The sequence below is a fragment of the Epinephelus moara genome, chromosome 12, assembly GCF_006386435.1.
Source record: "Epinephelus moara isolate mb chromosome 12, YSFRI_EMoa_1.0, whole genome shotgun sequence".
NCBI classification, from domain to species: Eukaryota; Metazoa; Chordata; class Actinopteri; order Perciformes; family Serranidae; genus Epinephelus; species Epinephelus moara.
In genome coordinates this window covers 38,351,224-38,374,877 of record NC_065517.1, presented here as the reverse complement: position 1 = coordinate 38,374,877, position 23,654 = coordinate 38,351,224, and the positions used below count along the sequence as shown (strand labels likewise).

The following is a 23,654-nucleotide window of genomic DNA, read 5'->3' as shown; positions in this document are numbered from 1 at the left end:
TAGGCTAACGGCTAACATGCTAACTATTATCTGTATGTCACTAATCACTTGAACCAAATTTAGGACGATAGGAGACGGGTTGAAATAAACCGAAATTTCCCTTTCACACAGTCGGTTACAGAGGAAGCTGCCCCCCCTTTCTCTTTTTGCTTTTGGCCATGAAAAGTAAAAACAACACATAAATAATAAGTGCAGGGAAGTTCACTTTAAACTTTAACACGTAAAACAGCACATGAGAGAAGTTAACCTTGAGGGCTTTCTGTCAGAGAGACCTTTCTGAAAGAAATCTTTTCATTTTAACCCAAACCTTCATCCTTTTCCAAAAACATCAGGTCTATCTGTCTTAAAGCCCTGAAGGTAAACTTCTCCCAATAGCCATAAAACACAGAGCATGTTTACATTTCATAAATTAGCCTCGCGCCTAGCAGACTTTTTTCCCTCTACTCATAGCTTAAAGCTATAGTGCGTAACTTCTGTCGCCTCCCAGCGGTTAATGCGTTATTACAACTAATAAGCCGGCGGCACTTCCATGTACACAGAGTAACACTCGCCAGTCGCCACACACCGTGTACACAGAGTAACACTCGCTTCACACCGTGTGCACAATGCTACACAATGCTACACAACGTGGCGAACACCAGGCTGCTAACATTACATTACGTTCATAGCACCATTTCCAAGAAAATAATAAAGTAATAGTTCCAGTACATGTAACAGCAACACATACTACTCATAATATAATTATAAACCAAGTCACTAACTTATCCAACAGCAGCAAGGCAACATCCGTGTCTGCCCTCAGCCCAATTTCTTCCTTCAGGGCTCTCCACCGAGGAAAAGCAGCGCCAATACAAATCCTTGTTTGCCTTCTCCGTCGGTCACTTTCCTTCTTTGCTAATAAACCTTCAGCCCAACGTCCAGGCTTTTTCTTTGTGGTAGGATCCACTTCTGAACCGTGTCTCGGCCGCTTCTCCGCCATGTTGCTTTCACTTTCTACCTGCGCTCTACCTCTTGCTATGACACTCTCCGCTCTTCCTCCCCCTCTCTTCTTGTTGTGAGGAAGCATTTCCTGTGCGCCAGTGCAGGAATGTCGCCGGTCTACATGCATACTAAAAATGATATATATTGAAAAATACTGCGAGATGTTAGAGGAGCCGATCGGCTTAATCAGCATTGTGTCATCTCCTCTAGTAGTGGCTTGGGTGAAACGAACATTTACGGACCTGTAGAAGTTACGCACTATAGCTTTAACAGATTACATGTAACGTTATTATTTTTCTTACTTAATGTTTAGTAAAGTCACTCTATCTCCCGACAGAACAGCTGGGTTGAATTCCAGTCTGCATGCATGTTTTTCAGCTGAACATTGTTGAAACAGAGCAGCTAATGTGCTGTAGAGAGAAGTTAGCGGGGTTTGATGCCTGTCCAAGCAGATACACCATGTTTTATCTCATAACAGCATTATCTACGTACAGCATGTGCTCTGTCTGTTGACACGTATTTTCTCCAAAATCGAAAATATTACCACTCCGCTGATTTATTCCCAAGTAAATAATGTTAGCCACATTGTCTTGGCTGCCTGCCTTGACAGTGACAAAGACTTTCAAGATAAAAGTGTATCCTAAAGATGACTATATGGATCAATGTTTTTATACTTTCCATCAATGACGTTTGATCGTTGATCATTGAATCAACATATCGATCCAGATGGATGGATCGATATACCCCTGCAGTCAAACGCCTTGTTTTCACGTAGCTTTGTCTTATGCCTGTAGTTCTGTATTGAAGGGAGTACGCACCTAGTGTTATCTCTCTACAGATGGGTAGAAACGCTACTGGCGATATGGCAGAAAAGTTAATTTGAGTGTTTCTTGCAGAATATGCACATGGAGCAGTACAAAGACAAAAATGTATAAATAATGCTATATCAGTTATATCAGTCATGCTAACTTCCTGTGACACAGTGCACACTGTCTGTCTCATACCTGCTTTGCAAACATATCAGAGATCACAGAGGTTCTTATAGGAATGAATGAACTTATGGTTGACTGGCATATGTACACAGAGCTATGTGGAAACGAGGCAGAAACAATCATGTGCATTGTCAGTTGATCTATATATATGATGTATTCATCTATTACTGATTTACTCCATTAAATGTCAAAAACAATTAAAATGCCCACCCGGAAGTTCCCACGGCCCAAGATGACCTCTTCAAATTGCTTATTTCGTCCATCTAACAGTCCAAATCCCCAAGATATTGAATTCACACTTATAAAACTGACAAAAGCAGCAAATGCTCACATTTGAGGTGTTGGAGACACTGTTGGCATTGCTTAGCCACACTGGTGGTGTGACTCCAGGGCAATCTCAGAACCCTATCGGTCTGACGACGATAAGCCTCTGGGAGCAAGGGCCAATATTTTAGGCTGATTCTGTGTAGCCTGTGGATATCTGAGCCAAGAATTTCTCTTCTGTGCGCCAGTCATTTCAGCTAATCTGTATGAAGAGATACCAGCATATGAATGCAGATGAATTAAAAAAAAAAGCTGATAAAAAGATGAATCATTGTCAGACAATAGCCGAAGGGTTCTGAGATTGCATTTTGGCTAATGTGTTCTGCCTCTCCACACAGACCCTTTACCTGTCGTTCAAATGTGATTGGTCAATACTACTCAGACTACAAATGATTCCGATATCAAAATCCTGTCACATTGCCTACAGATTATACATGCATATACCCTTCAGGGATACTTATGTTAGCATTGTCATTGTTAGCATGTTAGCATTGTTATTGTTAGCATGTTAGCATTGCTGATGAGAGCAGCTATTTGGTTTGTGACCAAATATGGCAATGGCATTCCCATTAGCCTCAAAGGGATACTTCACCCAAAAAATGACCATTGTATTTTAATTACTCACCCCGTGTTATGGTGAATTAATTAATTTATTTTTTTGCATGCCTCACCAGTTAACAAAGAATCCAAAAAGAAGAAGAAAATAGGTGGAAAAATTAATGGAGAAAATTCTTGATGAATTGGAGTAAAAGGCATACCAGGTTTAATGTCAGCAAAACTATGTAAAATATTTACAAATTGTCGCACAACGCCTGCAGTGTAATCCAAGTCTCATTTATCCAGTCCTATGCCCAGAACATTTTCCTTTAAACCCTACTGTTTAAAACAGTGGTTCCCAACTGGTCCAGCCACAGGCTCTAGATTTCTCCTTGGTCATTTGTTCAAGGTCCACACAGTTCAGTGTATTCCCTAACATACTTGCATTTGACCCTTTCATTGACCTAGTTTGCTGTCTCTGTCATGTAGCTGTCCATTAGTCACTCACTCTACAGCAGGGAATGGCACTTCAAAGTAAAAAGTTTTGTGCCGAAAATTCACTGTACGTCAAAATGAAGTGTGTTTTTTACAAACTTGATAAGTTCGCGAGTCACTTGCAGTCCATTCAGAATGGACCCAAGACCCAATTTTGGTCCAGGACAAACCAGTTGGGAACCACTGATTATAAACACTTTGCTGTTGTTAACAGACTACGACTTCAGTTCATCAACAATTGTCTCTGGTTATCGAGTCTTTGTTCGTAATGGAGGCATGCAAGGAAAACAGCATTTTCCTCAGACATTCTCTATAACACAGGGCAAGTGATTGACATACAAATGGTCATGTGGGACGTGAAGTATTCCTTCAACTCTTCATCATGTTTAGTGCTAATTAGAAAGCTATGCTGATGAACATGGTAAACATGTTACATACTAAACATCAGCAGCACATCAGCAGTGTCACTGTGAGCATGTTAGCGTGCAGACACAAGCAAGTATCTCAAAGCACCCCCTGGCTTTTGACCCTCAATCTGACTTAGGGTGATTAATTGCTCATCAGAATCAATTAATTTTCTGCCCATTGACTAATCGATGAACTGTAGCAGCTCAGGTCACATTTGACCCCGTCCACATGAGACCGCTGTCATAAATTGTTGCAGTCAAGTCAGCGTCAATGTAGCTCCGTACACATGACCTCCAGTCCACAGTGTTACCTACAATTATGCATAATTACGTTAAATAAGTATCAAAGAAGGTTTCTCACCTGCACTCTTTTTCCCTTTTGCGCCACTTTTTTTTTCTAGTCCAGGTGTTAAATGTTCATTAATGTCGCTTTAACCACAGCAGCATTAAATGAAGTTTCCATCTTTAACAGAGACTGCTGCTCACTACATCTGGCCAGTGTCCGACCTTCATCCAACCTATGTGGAAGGAGGGTCGCAAATCCATGTTGAATGACGCACATCGACCCATTCAGATTTAATTCACTCCGTCACTGTGACAGGGGTATAAAACTATACTGTGACAGAACACATTCCCCCAGTCGGCACCTCTCCTACAATTTAGTGTACGCCTCATTCTCCTTATCATTACCTCTCTCTACCACTTTTTTTCTTTTTGGTCATTTCAGTGGCCTCTCTATTTGTTCATTCCACTTGCCTAGGCTGTCTCCTGGGCCATTAATCTATACCGCTCCAACCGCTCCTCTGGGCCAGACCGGGCTGCAGCGCCACTCGCTGCGCACTCTGAAAGGCCACTGTGTTCATACAGATATGAAACGACGGACAGAGAAGGAGAATGGCTTTTAGAGAAAGCACCCAGAGACATGAGATAAGTCAAGAGAAAGAGAAGGATAGGAGGAGAGAGGAAAAAATACACTCTCTCCTCCTTTCTCGTTTTATGTCCTGTAAGACTGAAGTGACAGAATCGTGTATTTGAGAGAGTGAGATGATGTTGCCCCGAACAACTGCACCGAGGTTACCGAGGCGTCTGCCCTTTTGAAAAGGTTGAGATTTGAGGAGATTAATATGCCGTTGGATCGCACTGGGGGATTTCTGGCTCGCCCTGAGCCGGCCTGGACACGCAGCAGCCGTCAGTGGTGACGGGGGACTCAAGCAGATGGCCTGGCTTAATCAGGGAGACAGAGCTGTCCTGGGTGTTCGTTTCTGTGTGTGTGTGTGTGTGTGTGTGTACCTGAGTTTGCAGTAGTGTTTGTGTGAGGGAATTGTTCCCAGAAATGCATGCATGTGTGCGCTGATACTTGTGTGTCTGTGCTGTGTGAGAAACAACAATGAATAGATGCAGCAAACTTGGCAGTAAAGACGGTCTAACTGGAGGCTCTGTCATTAACTGTGATGGGAAGTATTGGAGCTGACTGATTTGGGAATTTGGTGCTCGGCGCATCTGAACTCTCTTTGCTTTAGCTTTAATGTAATAGACTCTCTAAGAAAGAAACATCAGTCTTTGATTTATTAGATATTTCTCTGTGGTTGGCCATTTTGACTTAAATCTATAAAAGGCCTTGTATATCCAGCTCATACACAAACAACTCAGTAATCAACACAGTTGCTGAATATTATTCCTCTGCATGTTTTTAGGCTTGGGCTTTTGGGCGTACACTGATCACATTCCTCGTCCACGGCCTTGATTTTATACACAACGTTTCAAGTTTTATTATAATAACATGTTTGTATACCCCCCAAAAAATCCTTTAAAGGTAATTGTAACTGATAATGATAATAGTTTTATACCATATTCCATGAAACATTTACAGTTATCATACCATGAAAATATTAAACTGTTGCGACCCTACACATGAAGCTGGCGGTCAGCTTTTGATCATTATCTGGGAGTTGGTGAGCGTCTGTTGCTTTAGTTGTTGCGGTGTGTCTTGCACTGTTGGCACTAGTTGATCCTTGTCCGTCCGTGTCGCTTGTTTTTGGCTGAGTCAGAACGTTGAATCAATGTCAGAGCCGGTGAAGCCTGTTGGTGAGTGAACTATTCTGACTGGCAGTTCAACTCAGTGCACGAGAAAATGGAAGTGATTACAGCAAACAAACACTTAAAGTCAAGAGGGTGTGAGATCCAAAACAAACCTGTCATCTTAGATGAGATACTACTTCTTTTTTTTTAAGACACTGAGCTCTTTAGCAGAAACAGTTGGTAACTGTTTTTCTTATTGTTCGATAGCGCACATTAAATTGGGTGATGTTGTTCATGTGCTAACTAACGTTAGCATCTTAAATGCATCCTGTCAGTCTTCCGGCTTCCCTTTTTGAATGATGAATACGGTTTGCCGTCGGCTGGAGTCTTTGTGGTGTGTTCAAGTGCAACTTTATGGCCAAGATACAGGGGACATGAGGCAACACAACAGTCGGCCTTCATCGATGAAACTGGCGGAGAATTTGGTGTTAAAACCAAAAGTGTAAGTGCCTGTTTTGCAGTATTTTGAATTTAAACCCCATGCTAATAGGAAACCTGATAATGATGACTGAGTTGCTGTCAATAAATGCCGAAAATGACTATTTTGTTTTGTAGATACATTGTTGATAAATGATAGCAGTAGAGTTAAACTTTCCTGCAACTTGCCTTATAATAAAACTCAACCTGTGTTTCGCCAGTGAAATGCTTTTAAGCTGCAGCAGTAGAAAATGTTCAGCGCTGTACAGAGGAGCGTTATCGACGAATATCTTTTCTTGTAAAATGCCGGTGTAATTGGTAACACAGGTGTTTTCAAGAGTTTATTAACCAGTGGGACAATTTCCTCATCGAGACGGTTCTTAAGGTTCTTTAAAACAGACATGGGTCATTGAAACTGCTTAAATATATATCTTGTGCGAAAATACAAACTGAAGTTCTTTGGATATTGTCCGCACAATGAGAAATGTTCATACATTCAGGCCTCTTTGTCTCTTTTTAATCGTTGTCTGTGACCTTCCTTAAGCCTTCTAGATCACATTATTAAAACTCTCAGTGTTGTAGTAATTAACCTTGATGGTCGTCTCAAGTTATGCCGTGTTGGGTCCTTGAATTTGAGGGTATTAGGCCTGAAAAGTCCTTGAATTTGATTTTTAAGAAGGAGTAGGAACTGTTTTCATTGAAGTCAGTGCCATCACACCGGGGGAGAACTTGAGAACTCATTTACAGTGAATAACTTTGAAGTCAAATGACTTTGTGTGTAATTACACGCAGGATAAATCAGCGTTATTGTCTTTGAAATGCTGTTTTTACAAGAGTCATTCTGTCCATCTGTTGTCAGCGATCCGTTTTATTTTCTGTTGCTTTTCAGTCTGACTTAATGTTTGCTTTTCTTTCCCCCCTCAGAGTTCAACATGTTCTCACCAGAGAGCTGAACAGTACAACCAGGTTGTTACTGTTGTCTAGGGTGTCACTTGGGGGAAAGTACAGCTGTGTATGTGCAGACCATCCCTCACCCGGAGGACCTGGGTTCTATTCCCATACTGGCAAATATTCACACTGCTGAGGTGTTCTCCAGCACAGCACTAAATCACTGGCTGGCCAAAGCTAGGAGAGCCAAATGAGTATGACTTGGGGAAGTTGCAGTACTGTACATCTTGTTCAGCGGTGCATTGGCAGGAGTTGTTGAAGACAGAGAGTGTTATTTGTTCAGTCTCCGTTTCCTCAGACAGTCTGGGGATTCAAACCAGTGAGCTTTCCAGTCATAAGCACACTTTCTCTGCCACTGTCCCCGCTGTCAGGAGCCACAGCTTCAAGTTCTAACAAGGGGAATGTTGGCTGTATAAGCTGTCATTTCCTCTAAAACGTATGCTCAACAAGAGCATTTAATGAAGGCATTTAATAATTTCTGCAAAGGAACAGGGAGACTTGGGTGATGGTGGGATTTTGTTCTTTGTTACATTGTCTTTCAGTGCTTGAATACTGGATGGCGCTTCGCATGAATGCTTGCAGTGTAAATCTTTTTATTTTCATACTTTATTCAGCTTCTAGAAGGAAATGCTCCTTCTGCCCTGTGGTTGGGATGCAGGGTCAACCAGCAGGACTGGGTCCTCTAGAGCAGGTAGGGGTTAAACATCTTGCTCAAGGGCTCTTGGAGCTCTGTGAGGACACAAGGGGATCAAACCGCAGGCCCTCCAGTCTTGAGGATGACCTGTAACCGCTCTGCCGCGCAAAAGTCGAAAACGAGCGCTTGTGTAAGGAAGGGATGCACCTTAACGCAGAGCCTTTGTTGCTTGGAGGGGGGGGTCAAGATACAATCCAGCCCCGGAGCATCTTTATGGTAATGACGAGGAAGAGCAAAATCGAAGACACGCAGGGCATCTCCATGGCGATAGAGGTGATGCCGTGATCCCTGCTGCCGGCAAACTCTCTGTAGCCGAGGATGCAACCGAAGGCTGTGGCAGGCTTTTTATAGCGAAGGCCGGTCGGCTCGCAAACTTCCCCCATTGTAAATCACTGTCACTGTATCCACTCCTCGCGCTCTCTTCCACATTGTCTCCCGTCTCTTGCTCTCGTTTAATTCTCTCGGTCTCTTTTTCACTCTCTCATTGCCGCCCCGTCTCTGTTATTGATGTCTATATCTCTTGATCTCTCCTCCAGCTTGGCCGTGCACTCTAAGCCGGTGGTGTTGAAAGAGATGGATGCTCACTGCCCTCGGTAATCTCCACGGCAGCCATTTAGATAATTAAGTCACTATTCTTGCACTTGCCTCGTGTCCCACTACCGAAGCTGAGCACATGCCCACATGCATATTGATATATTAACACAGCAGTTGTAATAATGCAGCAGCCCATAGAACATGTCAGCTTTTTTTGCTCCAACTGCCCCTGTGTGGTTGTGTTTGTGTGTGTGTGACATCAGCAGTGAGAGCTGTTTGTTTTGATGCCGTTGTTGGTTTTTATTTAGAGAACAGAGAAATTCGCAAAAAGGATGCAGCGGGGAGAGAAAAGGCGACAGCTGCCATGGGCCACAGAGAATACACACACGCATACATACGCGCATAAACACACTGCATGATTGGCGTCTGGAAATCTGCTGCTCCCACATCACGTAGAAAAAAAAAGGCATGCAGAAAGGCTGGATGGGAAAGTATGCACACTAGCCCCAGGGTTTTTCTCCAGCTTTGTGTCTTGCCGTTGTGATAATGTGGCGTTTTGTTGAAAGTCTGTGTTTTAATTAACTGAGCAGCAGCGTGCGGCGGTGGAGGTAGCAGTGCCTTTCTGTTCCTCGGGCTAATCACATGCCTGGGATACTGACAACCAAACACCGGCAGGGTGTTACTGACTCGGCCGTAGCAATATTCCACAACGCCACGGTCATTCCTGTCTGGACGGGTGCCAGTAAGAGCTGACATTTTTTGGACCGGAAAAATGATGCTCAGCTCATGCTGTTTTCATCATGTAAAAGTAAAAACAGAGCCCGTGTGTTTAAACTACAATAAACAAGCAGCTTGGAAAGCCTTGCATCACGCGTATCCCCCCACACATGCAGTACACACGCATACACATACTGCCGCCTTTTTTTCCCAGATTGGAAGAAAGTTTTACTTATTATTTCTCTGCTAAAAGAATTGTGCTGATGCACACTGAGGGGGAAGTTTGCTGTCAGTGGCGCAGGTATATGCAATATTTCTTAATCTTAAGAAAAAAATAACCCTGGCCTCATCTTCTTTTTATTTCTTTTTCTCTCTTTCTACCTAATACACTTTATCCCTTTTTTTTTATCCGCTTTGAATGATTTGGCCTTTGCTTGCATGCTTTATCAAAGAGGAGATGATCAGGAGGTGTCTGTCTCTGGCAAAATGAGGCAGTGTGTGCATGTCAGCAACCAGTGTTTCATCCATCAAGGTGTCAGATTAATGTACAAAGTGCCATCTCCCACTATCCTCTCCTCTGAAACCTCACTGAAAATCCTAATAGGCAGATGAGATAACGAAATATGAGGTGCTGGATTCAGATTTGTGCTAGAATGTGCTTGGAATGACTGCTGACTACCCCGTGGTTCAGGTTTATTTGAGTGTCAAATGCCTCCCAGTTGTCCTGTAGCTGCAGCTGTTTAAGTATAACCAGCCTACATGCCTCTAATCATCTGCTAAAATGGAAGCTATTTATGGTCTGAATGGTGCCTAAGCTGGTGGGCTCTGTTTTGAGACGTCCTATGTTTTTATGATGCACCACTGACTGTGCGGCGTCTCCGGATTCCACTCAGACCACTAATGAGGTGTACGAATTTGCAGCAAAGTGCTAATTCCCCTCAAACCGTGGGGATTAATTGGACCTGCTAATGCTAAGAATCAATCCCAACAATGGGCTCGTTGGTTTCCATGCCAGCAGGTAGCTGCATTCATCTCTGCTTCTCATCCCTGAAGATGGCCCTCTCTCTTTCTCTCTGCAACCCCCACACCTCGCCTCCACACACACATGCAATGCACAAGTCGTGTCTGAGCTCATGAGTTAGACACAAAACTCCATTTTTCCTTCCCTGTATTTGCCTTTCCTCTAGCTTCCGCTCTGTTGTTCTTGTGTTTTCCTCCCCCCCGTCTTCTTCTGGAACATCAATTAGGTTTCTCCTGTATCACGTCCTTAAGAGGCAAAGCTAAAAATACCCAGGAAGCCCTGGTTCTTTTTTGGCAGATCAGTTTGCTTCATCAGTCAATACTTTGCTTCTCTTTTCACTTTCCAGAATTCCTAAAGATGCAGAAAAGAAAAATCTCTAAATAAAGTGTTTACTCTGCTCCATCCAATTTATTATGTTTAACTGTGCCAATGCACAGCACTTAATAAAGGACACCTGTATTGTTTGTGCAGGTGCACATACAGGGTTTCCCATGCATTCATTTAGTTGTGGCAGCCTGCCACATTACCATCATTTGCTGCCACATATTGACTTTCTATTTGTGGAGCTGGACTGATCATTAGGAGCTCTGATGGAATATACAGTTATTCAGAGCACCACATTCTCAGAGCACAGAGTGTACTCTGGGCACAGACGGAGCAGCAGAGCGCCAGGCACGGTGAAAGTGAAACTTACCCATTCGTATCAAAATAGAACTTTATTTCTCAGAACAACAGCAATGTTTAATGTACAAATGCATTGAGTAATGACACCTGTATTGTTTGTTTTTGCAGGTGCACATGCAGGGTTTCCCACAAATCAGTTTTTGTGGTGGCCTGCTATGTTATCACCGTTTACCACCACATGTTAGTTTTTCATTTTTGCACCATTCATTAGGAGAGCAGATGAAATACATTAACCATTCTGTTATTTAGAGCACCACACTCCTAGAGTGCAGAGCGTACTCTGGGCACAGATGGAGCAGCAGAACATTAGGCGCAGTGAAAGTGAAACGTATCTATTTAAAAATTCATATAGAAATAGAACAATTCATTTGTAAGAACAACAGAGGGAGCAGCAAAGCACCAGGCGCAGTGAAAGTGAAACTGTTGATTAATTCATTTAGAGATAGAATGCTCTATTTCTTAGAACAAAAGCGCTGTCATTTTAGTGTTCTCCACCCTTTTTTCAAAATACTTTAGAGAAAAGCAGCTGCGTTACGGCACCCTGCGATCCAGCGCAGGGTCTTAAGTTTGCTTTCTCTTGCCACTGCAGCTGGTGCTCCTCTAATCCGTCAGTCTCATCTGATCAACTCTAATCGATCTGCGGACAAACTGATCGACTGATGAGTTCTCCACCCCGCAACTTAAAGTGAACTGCTGCCGAGAAAAAAAAAAAAGAAAACACTGCTTTCACGGACCAGCAAAAACTTAAGTGGGGGACACAGAATGATCACAAAGGGACACACACATGAAAAAAAAAACAAAGAGAAAGTTTGCTGACCCCCCCACCACCACACAAAGATTCTTATTCTGCAGGAAACACTGACGTGTATGCATGTAAGGTGCGAAAGCTTCAAATCATCCACCATCCAAATTGAGACTGCATCTTCATCATCTGGTGTGTCTTGGGCGATGTGGACTCGAGCTGAGGAGGAGAATTTAAAAGCCCGAGACTCTGGCTCGCGTTGCTGCGGGCTATTCCTGTACCAACAGTCTCTCCCATTATTTAAATATCAGGATGAATACCTCTGTTGTCCTGGAGGAACTGTCAGCACATTTACTGGTCTGCCATTGTACCGGTAGTATATGCGGCGTGCGTGTGTGAGCAGGAGCTCAAGGATAAAGTGTGTGTTGTCTGCGCGCTTCTCCCAAAGGGACACTCATTTACAGCAATATCTTGTAAAGTTACAGTATACCTACGATCCCCGGCCCTCATTTGTACCATCCAGACTGCTGATGGACGAATTGATCATTAGCACAGAGTGTAGCAGGTGGCTCTTTATGTGTGTGTGTGTGTGTGTGTGTGTGTGTGTGTGAGTGTGGTGAAAGCTGGGCTGCCACTGGGTCAATAGAAGTAAACACTACTACAGATTGGAAATGGAGCCCTTCCTCTTGGGGAGTATCCGTAGCGGGTGGACTAGCTGGGGGTATTAAAAGCAAGGCAGAATGTGCCAGCAAAGCAAACATCACACCCAAGAACAGAAGTATGACTGCACACCCCGCCCTGATCGCACCCTCCTCTGTCTTTCAAGCTGCACACACTCGCAGTCATACTGCTGTTATATCTCCTTTGCTCACGCGCTCACACTGGCTCGCCGTCTTTCTGTCGCTGCCACGTTCTGTCCATCTGTTAGGCTCCCTCTTTCCTCACGTCTATCTGCGGCTCCCTGCGTATTCCCACATGGCTTTGTTAACGCAGCTCTGTCACACACGCTTCGACATGCTGCGTGCTGCCTCGGAGTGACAGATGCTGCTCTTTATGGCGCGCGTCTCACGTTCCCACCTGCCAGACAACTTTTTATTCCGGCTAATCACTCTGCTGTTGAAGTTACCGAAGACTCCTGATGTGCAATCACACGAAGAACATATAACGACACGCAGGACATCTCCATGGTGACAGCAATGAGGTCATGATGATGACAACAGGCCCTGCACACATAAGGACACTGGCACACACCCACACACGCACACCCTCCTCTTCTTCTACTCCCTAACTGCACCTTTTTCTCATTCACACGCCCACACCTTCTCACTTTTCTGTCTGAGTTTGCACATGCATTTGGAAGATCGTATGCAGGGTACAATTTCGATTCTGACGCATCAGCAGTGCTAGAATAGCCGTTTTGTTTTGTTTTTTCTAAACAGGAGTCGAAAAACACCCAGCGACCAACACACACACACACACTCTGCCTCCTCTGCAGCTGACTGCTTTTAACTCATGACGTGACTGACAACACAATGGATATGCCAGTCAGCCAGTCAGTCAGCTCATTAGGTTTGATTGCTGACATGGTATTTCTCACTTTCTTTCTCGGCTCTTCTGTTCCGGTTGGAAACCAGAGCCTTTTTGTTATTATTTGCGCTTCCAGAGGATTAGTGATTTTAATCATTTGTTTGGATTTACATCTCCCTGCGAAGGATTCTCAGTCTTCGGCTGTTATTTTAAGTAGGAGTCAGAAAATAGCATTTGGCGTGGGAAAGTCTGATACCTTCAGGTAAGATTATTAACATGCTGACAGGATCGCAGGAGCTGAAGAGCCTCATTAATTTGCTGTAGGGTATGACTGAAATGCTGTCATTAGGAAATTTGAAAAAGGCTCTTAAGAAGATTGGCTCAACACGTGGAGCCTCGCCGCAAAGGTTATCATGTCTCTTCTGAAAGGCCGTTGTTTTGTCCGGGGCTGACAGTGACTGCATTGGATGTGAAAGCAAATGGGCAAATCTCTATTGACACCTCCTCCCTAGAGCAGTGCAGCGGCGAGAAAAGTGTCATTGTAGATGTGATGTATTTAAGTGTTTATCTGATCTGGCAGAGTCCACAGGTGTGTTGGGTGTTGGTTTCCACAGGCGTTTCTGAGAGCGAAATTTCTTTTATCGCCTCCACGTACATATCCTCGCATACACACATCCTCAAGGTGATACACACACATATACACGCGCACGTACAGACTTTAAAGGAGTCGCACAGGAACGTTGTTGTGAAAGGAATTTAAGCGTCTGTAATTAGTAGCTTAAATTCTTCTGTTCACCGAGGAACATAAATGTAGTGGGATTTGTCTCAGTGACACTCGTTCTGCAGGGATCAGTTGCCAGCCTCCGGTTACACAGCGCATACCGACATGCATAGTGCAAGGATGACAGGAATTCACTTAGAGGATTGTGTGCACATATTGAAATGTAGAGCCAAGATTCTGAAAATGCCAGCGTTGAGATGCTTCTCTTCAGAACGCTTTTAACACATTAATAAAAACTTGCGACATAAAACTTTATTGTGGAGCCGTCATCTGTTGTATAAGTAAAAATATTTGCACTTTAACTCCTAGCACTTTTTAGAAACGATAAAAGCATATATAGCAGATGTCCTTAGCATGGTCACCTGTAATAAGTGTTTTTCAAAAATACATTCAATGCTGAACTTTTATGTCATCAGAACATATAAAACATGTAATAACGATTTACTCAACAGAAATATGTGCTCAGCTGGCTCTGGTGGAATGGATTTTGTAATGGTTTTTGCATCAATGTGATGAAGTACCCAGACTTTACAGGCATTAAGGGAGCAGTGTGTGGGATTTAGTGGTATATAGTGGTGAGCATTGCAGATTGCAACCAGCCGAAACTTTTCCCATTATGCTAATACGACTCCCAGATAGAATTCCTTCAGTGTTCATTGTTCAGGAGGTTTTTACCAGGAGCTGAATTATCTGCAGAGGTCTCTTCCTCTCCAAAACAAACAGACCAGGTGATTAAAACCAGGAAAAAATACTGAATAAAGCAGTCTCAGCTTACAGTCGAATGTGTCTCATGCTAACATACCTTTAGCCCAGCACCTGCAAATGTGGGCTCAAGAACTCAAGATCCAGACGACATTTAGGATGTTTTTACCAGGAGTTGAATTGCCTGTAGAGGTCTCCTCCTCTTTAAAGCAGATGGACCTGGTGATTTAAACCAGTGGAAACACTGAATAAGGCACTTTCACGTAAAACAAAATCAGTGTTTTTCTGACACTGCTTGTCACGCAGGGGCTGTTAACTACAGTGGCTGAAGCGAAAACGCAAATAGCCCTTCGTAGAACCAGTATTTGATTTGTCTGTTTTGGGCTACTGTAGAAACATAAAATCGGTATGACGGTATGAATCGGTACAATATGACTGACTCTGTACACAAGGGCCTGCTCTCTATGTAGATATAAACAGCTCATTCTAAGGTAACAAAAAAAAAACATGAAAAAAAAACAAGAAAACATGTTTATTATATTATATTCCATTTTTGCCAATATAGCGCACTAAATCTACACACTGGACCTTTAATTAAATGAAAAGATCCCTATCATTTAAGTTTGTTATCCATAAACAAATTGAAATTCAAATTAGTTTTAATTCTGACTATGACTTCTTCCAGACTGTATCAAGTAGTTTTAGGATGCTTTCACACCAGCTTTGTTTACTTTGAACCCTGGAGCATTCACCCCCTTGGTTCGTTTGGGTTGATGTGAACACTTGATTCAAACTCTGGTTGCAGCAACACGAATGCTCTCTGGTCTGCGTGGAGGGTACAATCTCGGATGCAAATTTATGTTTCCTTGAACAGTGACGGAATGACCCACCCTACTCTCTGTCTGACTGGCTAGTACTTGTTTTCGTTGTTGGTTGGGTTTGCTAGTGTTAGGTAAGAGGGGTGAGGCTGATTAAGGTTAGTGGAAGAATGTCAGGGTAGGCCGATTAGAGGCAGAGTAGGGTGGGTCATGCCCTCGCTATCCTAGAAAATACAGATGTGTATCTCGGACCTCTGTCAGCTGGTGTGAACCCCATTCGAATCAATCACAGGAAGCATACCATTCATGTGCCATTTCATTGGTGAGAACAAAGGTTTTCTTTTCCTCTTTTGGTGACTAGTGAACTAGTTGCTTACTTGCATGTTGCTACCAAAGTGTCAAGTGGCAGAGGACCATCCTGGACTCTACACAAAGGTAGATGCCTCCTGAATTTTTGGGCTTGAGAGAACTTTTTTTAAATCATTGTCTGAAGGCAGAGCATCTTCCTCAGAATACCTACATTATTATTCAATTATTTTAATACCAGCTGTCTTACGAGATGTTCAAATGTGCGGCCCACTAAAGTCTGCAGATATGAGCTTCAGATCAACACTAGAATCAACATGAACAGAACCTGATGGTGCTCCACGATGTAAGATATCCAGGTAGCAGTTTGGAGAGCTGTAGAGCTTTGTTTCTCTGCTCTGACCCAGCTTGGCCCGACCCCAGCTGGGTGTAATTTCCGAACATTCCCCTGGACTTGAATCTGGTCAGGTTCACGCAAATTCTGCAGTTTTTATATAAATTGATAGACGTTTGAGCTTCATTTTTAACTGCACTTGTCACTCTGCTGCTCCGTTCCTTTTGTTTTCTGAGACAGAGTGCTTAGATTCTCTGCTGCTGGTGCTCTGAATAACCAAACATTATATTCCAACTGCGCGCCGAGTGCGCTCTGGGGCTCAGTGACTATTTATGAACCCCCGTCCTTTGTCACAAACGTCTGTCACCCTACTAAAACTACTTTACTTGACTTTGGCATGCAAATTTTGTTTTAAGTAGTAGGGTCATGTAGGGTCAGTCCTGATTTTTGGGCCTGATCAGAGCTTTGGTTTGTCGTCTTTTTATCCGCCAACTGTATGACCAGTAATCAAATGACATTTGCACCACATCAAGGGTCGCGTTAACCGGATATTGACCGTTTTTTTACAACAATGACCGGAAAATCTGAAGGCCGTCGGTCATTCTGACCGGTTGCAATTACCACCCCTGCCCACTTGGCGGCGGAGTGCACAGTCAGTGGTTTAAGTGGCTGCCGTTTTCACACTGCAGAAAAAACAGTCATTCATCTGCTTCATGTAGCGTTGTTGACATAACGGCCTGGACACACCAGATGCGGTAGTGCCGCAGAAGTCTCCTGCACTCTCCGCGCCGGTTAAACATCGACTCCACTTGTCTGTTCCCGTCAGTACTCGTTTTTTCACTTCAATAGGTCATTTTAAACATGGGTAAGGCCATATTTTAATCGTTTTTTATAACGTAATAAGTTAATGACAATTTGTCATTGCATGTCCATGTATTGAGCGTGTTGGATAAACACTGAATGAATAGGGCATATTGTTCCGACCATTTAATTCATGTAGTTATGTCTGTAGGCTCGGTGACACAAAATTAAAATTGTAATGAAGTGATTAGGGTATTGTGATTGTAAATGTGTTCGGTTATGCACTGCTGTGTTATTTTAAATTATAAACACGGTATTTTCTCCTAAAGCATGCTGTTGTTATTTTATTTTGAAAATTGGCCGGATCCTCTCGTCTTTTCTGTGTCCGACTTCCTGTTTGGTACGATCCGCTCTATCCAGCTTGACAGAAGCGCTCGTGGCTCGCGTGAAAAATAGACCAGACACCGAACTGAAGCGCTGCGGTGTGTGGATGTCTGTTCATCTTTTCGTTCATGTCCTTATTAATGCACACTTTATAACTTGCTTGTTGGATTTATTAAAAACGAACGAATGAAAACTAAATGTCTTTGAATATCTTTATTATCATTTAAAAGCGAAAATTTAAATGACCGGTAAAAATAGATTATGACCGGATTTTTATGACCGACGACGAAAAAGTCTAGCGCAACGTCTGCACCACATGGCTTTTATTTACAATTTCTGGACTGTTTGATATTTGCTTTCGTGAACGCAAACCAGATCAATTAGTACATTTAAATAATGTATCCTCTTCACCTTGGTTCGATTCAGGAGCCGAACCTTCAAATGTGAACACACCCTCAGGGGTAGCAGACGGCTAGAACTACCTATTTGGCATTAATATGAGAGCTTGGATTAATGAACCTTTTCACAAGATACTTGGGTAACTAAGAAGTTCTTCATTAGCTCTCTCAGGGGTTTATCTGTGTTTTCCTTTATTAGAAATGGGACAGACTGAGGAAGAGGATGATGATGCAGTGACAGTTTGGTGCAGAATTAAAACCCAGGACTTCTCTGTCTCATTCGAAGACCACTGAGTCACTGTGATACCCTGTATTAAAACATTTCTAGTGAAAAAATGATTACTTTACTTACTTTATTTTCTTTTTCCCTGTGCTGTATACTGCAGCCTAGCTGAAGGTTATCCCACAAAGGTCTCGTGTCGACTCTTTCAAACTTAGTTTAATACCTTTTCTGCATAATCTAATGGCTCCTTCTGCAGCACGCCCTTGTTCCTGAAGGTTTACTAGAAGATGACAAAAACTAGTCAAGTTTGTGGTGAATCAAAAACTGTCTAGACCTGGTGGCTCAGTGGATGCACAATGGCGTGTACACACTCCAAAACTAAAAAGGACTGGTAAAAAATAAATTGTGAATGCAAATGCACTCTGCCCCCAATTCTGACTATTGTGGAGATAATGTCCCTTTCTCATTTTTACCTACTCTCCTCTTCCTGTTTTACGTGGAGGAATTTTCTCCCTGTCCTCTTATTTCTCAGCTGAGGTGTGGAGCTCAGGCGATAAGAGAATATTACCTGGCACTAACTCGGCCATTGTTCTACCAGACCAGCACCTTGTTACTCTCTCTGTCTCAAAACATTTTTTAGAGATAATACAGCTTATTCTATTGGAAAATTCGAGGTTGTTAAAAGGGGTTACTGCAGAGAGGGAGAAAGGTTATTGCAGAGAAAGTGAGAGAGAAAGCACGAGAGTGTTGTCCCGCAGCTTTTAGTAGCTCCGTCTGCCTCTATCGCTGCGTATCAGCCTGCTGTATTTGGACGGAGCAGACCTTGTATGAGAGAGAAATAAATGAACGGGGGATTGAAAGAGACGGAATAAAATAGATGATGAAAAAAGAATGAACAGAAGCACAACAGAGGCAGACATAAAGGAAGAAGGAGTGAGTGTTTTAGCGGATAAATTAATGGAGGGTCACAGCAGCTACAGATACAGAAGGGCCATTGCTCCCACCGCAGGCTGCATCGTGTATCGCTACCATCAAAGCTTCTGCAAAAAACCTTTCATTTCCAACAGACACTCACACACTATACTGGAGTTTTGAACAAATGTGTGTTCTCATTACACCCTGCCAAAAACCATACAGGCATACACAATCATTGTAGTTTATACTCGAACCCCGGGGTGGTGGAGCCCTCCTGTGCAGAGTTTTCGTTGTCTCCCTGTTTTAGTGTGGGTTTTCTCCACATACTCCTGCTTCCTCCCACAGTCCAAAGACATGCAGGTTAATTGGTTACTCTAAAATGGTTGTCTGTCTCTGTGTCAGTCCTGTGATAGTCTGGCAGCCTGTCCAGGGTGTAACCTGCCTCTCACCTAATGTCAGCTGAGATAGGCTCCAGCCCCCCTGTGACCCTTAACAGGATAAGCAGTCATGGAAAAGGAACGAATGAATATATACTCATGGTTCATTCAATGTAAAGACACATTAAGACGCAATAACCGATGGGTGGCGCAATGGACGCGACAGGAATGACGCGGTATATGAGAATTGAGCGGCGCAAATGAATCGAATAGCACGATTTTGTGTCATACACTTTTTTGCAAGAAATCTGTACAGCAATGCATTCGTGCCACGACAGCCAATACACTCCGGGGACGTATGACACCTGGGACATACCAGCGGGAGTTCCTTCATCGATTCAGCCATTTCACATGCGTATGACATGGGTTATTTGCACACATAAAGTGAGTCAACACTATTTATTGTAGCCTTCAAACTCACACAAGTATCCACATCGTGTTTGGTATCACCACAACATTAGTGTATGGTTCAGCTGTAAAATGAAACAGTTTGTGACCCAGCCGCCATGTTGGATGCAGTTAAATGAGAGTGCCAAGCACCGACCACCAGCTGAACCAGCTTTCTCATGTTACAGCTAAACAGTGCACTAAAATATGTTTCGGACATTAAGATGAGAAATAGGCAATGAAGTAACAGCATCTTGATTCATATTTAATCAGCGGTGCTAGTTTGACAGATGGACGGCAGTTCACAAGTCGTGATTGACATGAATGACAGCTGACAGCTGCCGCGGTCTGATTCTAGCGAATGCCATTAGAGGCAGTAGGAAGGGGGAAGGGACATGATTTTATTTTTACAGACAGGCGGATATGGTGGATATGAGGATAGAATAGAACGGGGAAAAGCCTTCCGTTTATTGGCGGCTTGTCTTGGTGATTTTGTTTTTCACTCTGAATGTGGGATTCTAGTGCTTTGATTCCCACTGTGCCGAGTTTGAAATACTTTTTGCATAAAATACGCATAACCTTGTAGGTACTATCTTGTACCGGCTTTAGCCATGTCACAATATCTTGGCTGAATACCTAGTTTTGGTTGAATTCGCCCTTCCCCATGTCATCCAAGGTACAGTGACAGCAGGCATTTTTAAGATGTTTGCAAGATTGATTTAAGACATTCAAACTCCAGTTAAGGCCTTATTTTAAGCTTAAAACAAATTTCCCCATGGGACAATATCTATCTATCTATCTATCTATCTATCTATCTATCTATCTATCTAATGAATTCAGTGCTTTTCAGGACCCTTTAAGGGTCTGCAGGGACCCTGTAACCTGCTTCTGTACACACACACTCACACTCACACACACAGATACACACAGAGAAGCTGGCAGTTCAAGACTCCTCTGTGAGGCAAGAAGCAGCGTGACAGACCCCAGCGTGAAGAATAAAGACCTATCATCCGCTGTCATTCTCTCCTTACAGACCAGGGGATTTTGCATGGGGCTTGCTGAACCTGGTTTGAGGTTGTTATTTATTTATTTCATCTGTTATCAAGGGCTCGGGAAGCATAACGTGCCTTTGGTGAGGCGGAGTACAATGCGCCGCAAACCCCCTCAGTGATGGATCTCACTTCTCAGATCCTGTGCCGCTTTGATTTATGACATAATAGTGATATGCTGCTCATGCTACACAACAGCGCCATGCCCCATACTGATGTAATTCCAGCTCACTGTCGCCTCTTAGCCTATCACAGCCCGCTGTGGTTGAAAAGGGGAGAATCCTCAAATGCACTTCAAGGGCAATCTGATTGAATTAACCAGCCATTAGATGTATGAGATGAGCTGTAATTGCAGGGGTATTTATCTATTCAGATGAATGAGTTTCGACCGCAAGGTCATGATACTGCTGCGCCGTCCTCACAGCGACTTGACTGAGCGTGCACCTGTTTGCGTTGCACTCGGCCGTATTGCTTTAACCTCTCACTGCTGAGCCTAGATGCCTCCACGTTGCAAATTTAGCTCCTTATGGTGTTGGCACTGATGGTGTTTTTTATAGACCTGCTTAGCAGTGCTCATTTCTCTCCCTCTTGTCGCAGCCCTCGTTAATGACTGGGAGAATAGGAATTAGAGGCAACAAATGAGCCGCAGTGTGTTCGTGTCAGTCAGGTGCATTGGGAGCAGATGCTGTGAGCATTTACACCTTCATGTCAACATGTTCTCTCCTTAATTTGCTCGCTGTCTTGCTCTTTCTCTGTCCCCTGGTCTCTGAAATGCTGCCTTTGTGTCTCTATCTTGCATCTAATAAAATTACTTTCCATTTTCTGCAGGCCTGCCCCCGTTGTTCCCTCTGAGAGGAAGAGGAAGTGATGTCACGCCACCACCACCGCTTTGAGAGGGACTACCGGGGACCCTGGGAGCGGAGAGACATCCGTCCTTCTGGCCTCCACAATGGAGGAGCCAATCATAGCTGTGCCTCTGCCGTTGTCAATGGCAACAACCGTCCAGGGCTCCTTCCCCTCCCAGTCATCCCCTCCCTCCTCCCCACCCCGGTTACAGTTGCCGTGACAACATCGAGTAGCGACATAGCGGTCAAGCGAGGCATCACGGCTGCCGGATCAGTGGCTTCCGCATCTGCCAAGGTAAGAGCCTCGTCCAAACGGATGCCCCGCAACACCTGCTTCCTGCCTGGAAAACTGTTTCCTGCTCTGTCAAGTTTCTTTCGAGTCTTTGTCTCTGTCTGTGTCAACTTTTTAATCTGTGAAGACTTCCCAACTGGACATAATCTCCAACTTTCCCCGCGCTTTTAAGGCTTTCCAGCTTTTTCTCTCTGTCTTCCAGTTCTCATCTCTCACTTTCTCCAAATGTTTATGCACTGTCCAACTCTCTGGCATGCCCGTCTTCATGGTTCAACTGTCTCAGCTCTTCAAGCCCCTCCGCTCTCCCTTCCTCCTTCCCTCTCTCTCTCTGCTGCCTCCTGCACTCTCCACCCTTATCCCTCACTCCAGTCCTGCTGCTCTCTCCCTGCACTCTCTCTGTCCAATGCCCCTTTCTTGCCAAACCATTTTCCTTCCATCTTCATTTTCTCTCTCTGCCAAATGGCAGGCTTGTCCTGCCTTTGCCTCCTTGGTAATTTTCTTCTTTCATTATGGAAATGACCTCTGACAGTGGCTCAAATGGGTGCTGCTGTCAGAAGTGATGGCTAGAGGTGGTGCTTTTCTTAACAAGCAAACAAACAAAAAGGACTGCATCATTATATAAGCTGAATAATATCATGGGTTTAAAAAAAGAGGCTTATTTCTCTAACAGCTGCACATTTCGCCATTTCACATTTCTGCTTTGTTAAAGGGGAGCTCTGATATTTTTCAACATAGAACATATTTTCCCATGTTTTTGTGTCTAAGTGACTAATGGGGCAAACAATTTTTGTAAATGGTCTAGTATTGAGCAAAACACTGCATCTGGTGGTTAATCAGCCTGCAACGTAAACTCTCTAAGCATTAATGAACCATCAGTGTACGTCCACTAAAAACGCTTGTTTTTTTGTCACTGACAGACTCAGTTTGTTGTTATTAGTGTTTGACAACATGGTGGAAATGATTCTTACAGAGAAACTTTACATTTCACTTGATCAGGTTTGTTAATGTATTAATCCCTGTGGACACTTGAGTACCGTCAGTTTACTTTCACTAAAAGTGTTTGTTTTTGCCACTGACAGGTTCTGACAACATTATGGAAAGGATCCCAACAGAGATAGGCCTTTTTGTAAGCAAGTCAGATCATTTTTATTCCGTGAGAAACAAACTCGAAATCGCCGTCACCAATGTGTGTGTGGAGCAAGCACATTTCACATCTAACTGGGTGAATGAAGAGTTTATTTCAACCACTCCAGAGTTGGTGACTGCTGTAACAGTGGAAATACAGCTTTGTGAATTTCATTACTTATTTGTTTCTTTTGACTTTGACATAAGTGTGTTTTATGATGATAAAATTACTGTTGATTTAAATGTCAGTGGGGTTTGACAATTGCAATTTCGGGGCTGTTTCTGGTTCAATTAAAAAGCACCTTACCTTGCAATTATGTGGGGTCAGAATTATCTGAAAAATGATTTCCTGACTAGGAAAATTCGGAATCTCGGAAAGTCATTGGATCATGGCCCTTCTGTACAGAGTTTGCATGTTCTCCGTGTGTCAGCGTGGGTTTCCTCCAGGTGCTCCAGCTTCCTCCCACAGTCCAAAGACATGCAGGTTAATTGGTGACTCTAAATTGTCCGGAGGTCAGAGTCCTGCACGGGTCCAGTTTTCAAGATCTGACCCGACCCGACCCGACCCGGCAACATACAAACCCGCACCCGAACCGCAAACCCACGCATCAGGCCAATTAGTACCGCAACCCGGTCCGACCCGTTGAAACACGACCCGCAGCCCGACCCGTAACCCGGATTTAAAGTAATCATTTTGGGTCATATTGGCTGAATATTGAACAGCATGTCGCCACAGTTAAGGTGCCAGTAAGTAAACA

At 43.5% G+C, this 23,654-nt stretch overlaps 1 protein-coding gene across 1 annotated transcript in view; it reads left to right on the top strand.

The window, feature by feature from the left end:
- LOC126399217 (kelch-like protein 29) overlaps window positions 1-23,654 on the top strand; it is a 359,560-nt gene that overhangs the window by 107,533 nt on the left and 228,373 nt on the right. The window contains exon 5 of the mRNA XM_050059067.1: window positions 21,463-21,774. Within this exon, the coding sequence (XP_049915024.1) occupies window positions 21,502-21,774 (273 nt within the window). The 5' untranslated portion in view covers window positions 21,463-21,501. The remainder of the gene's footprint in view (window positions 1-21,462; window positions 21,775-23,654) is intronic.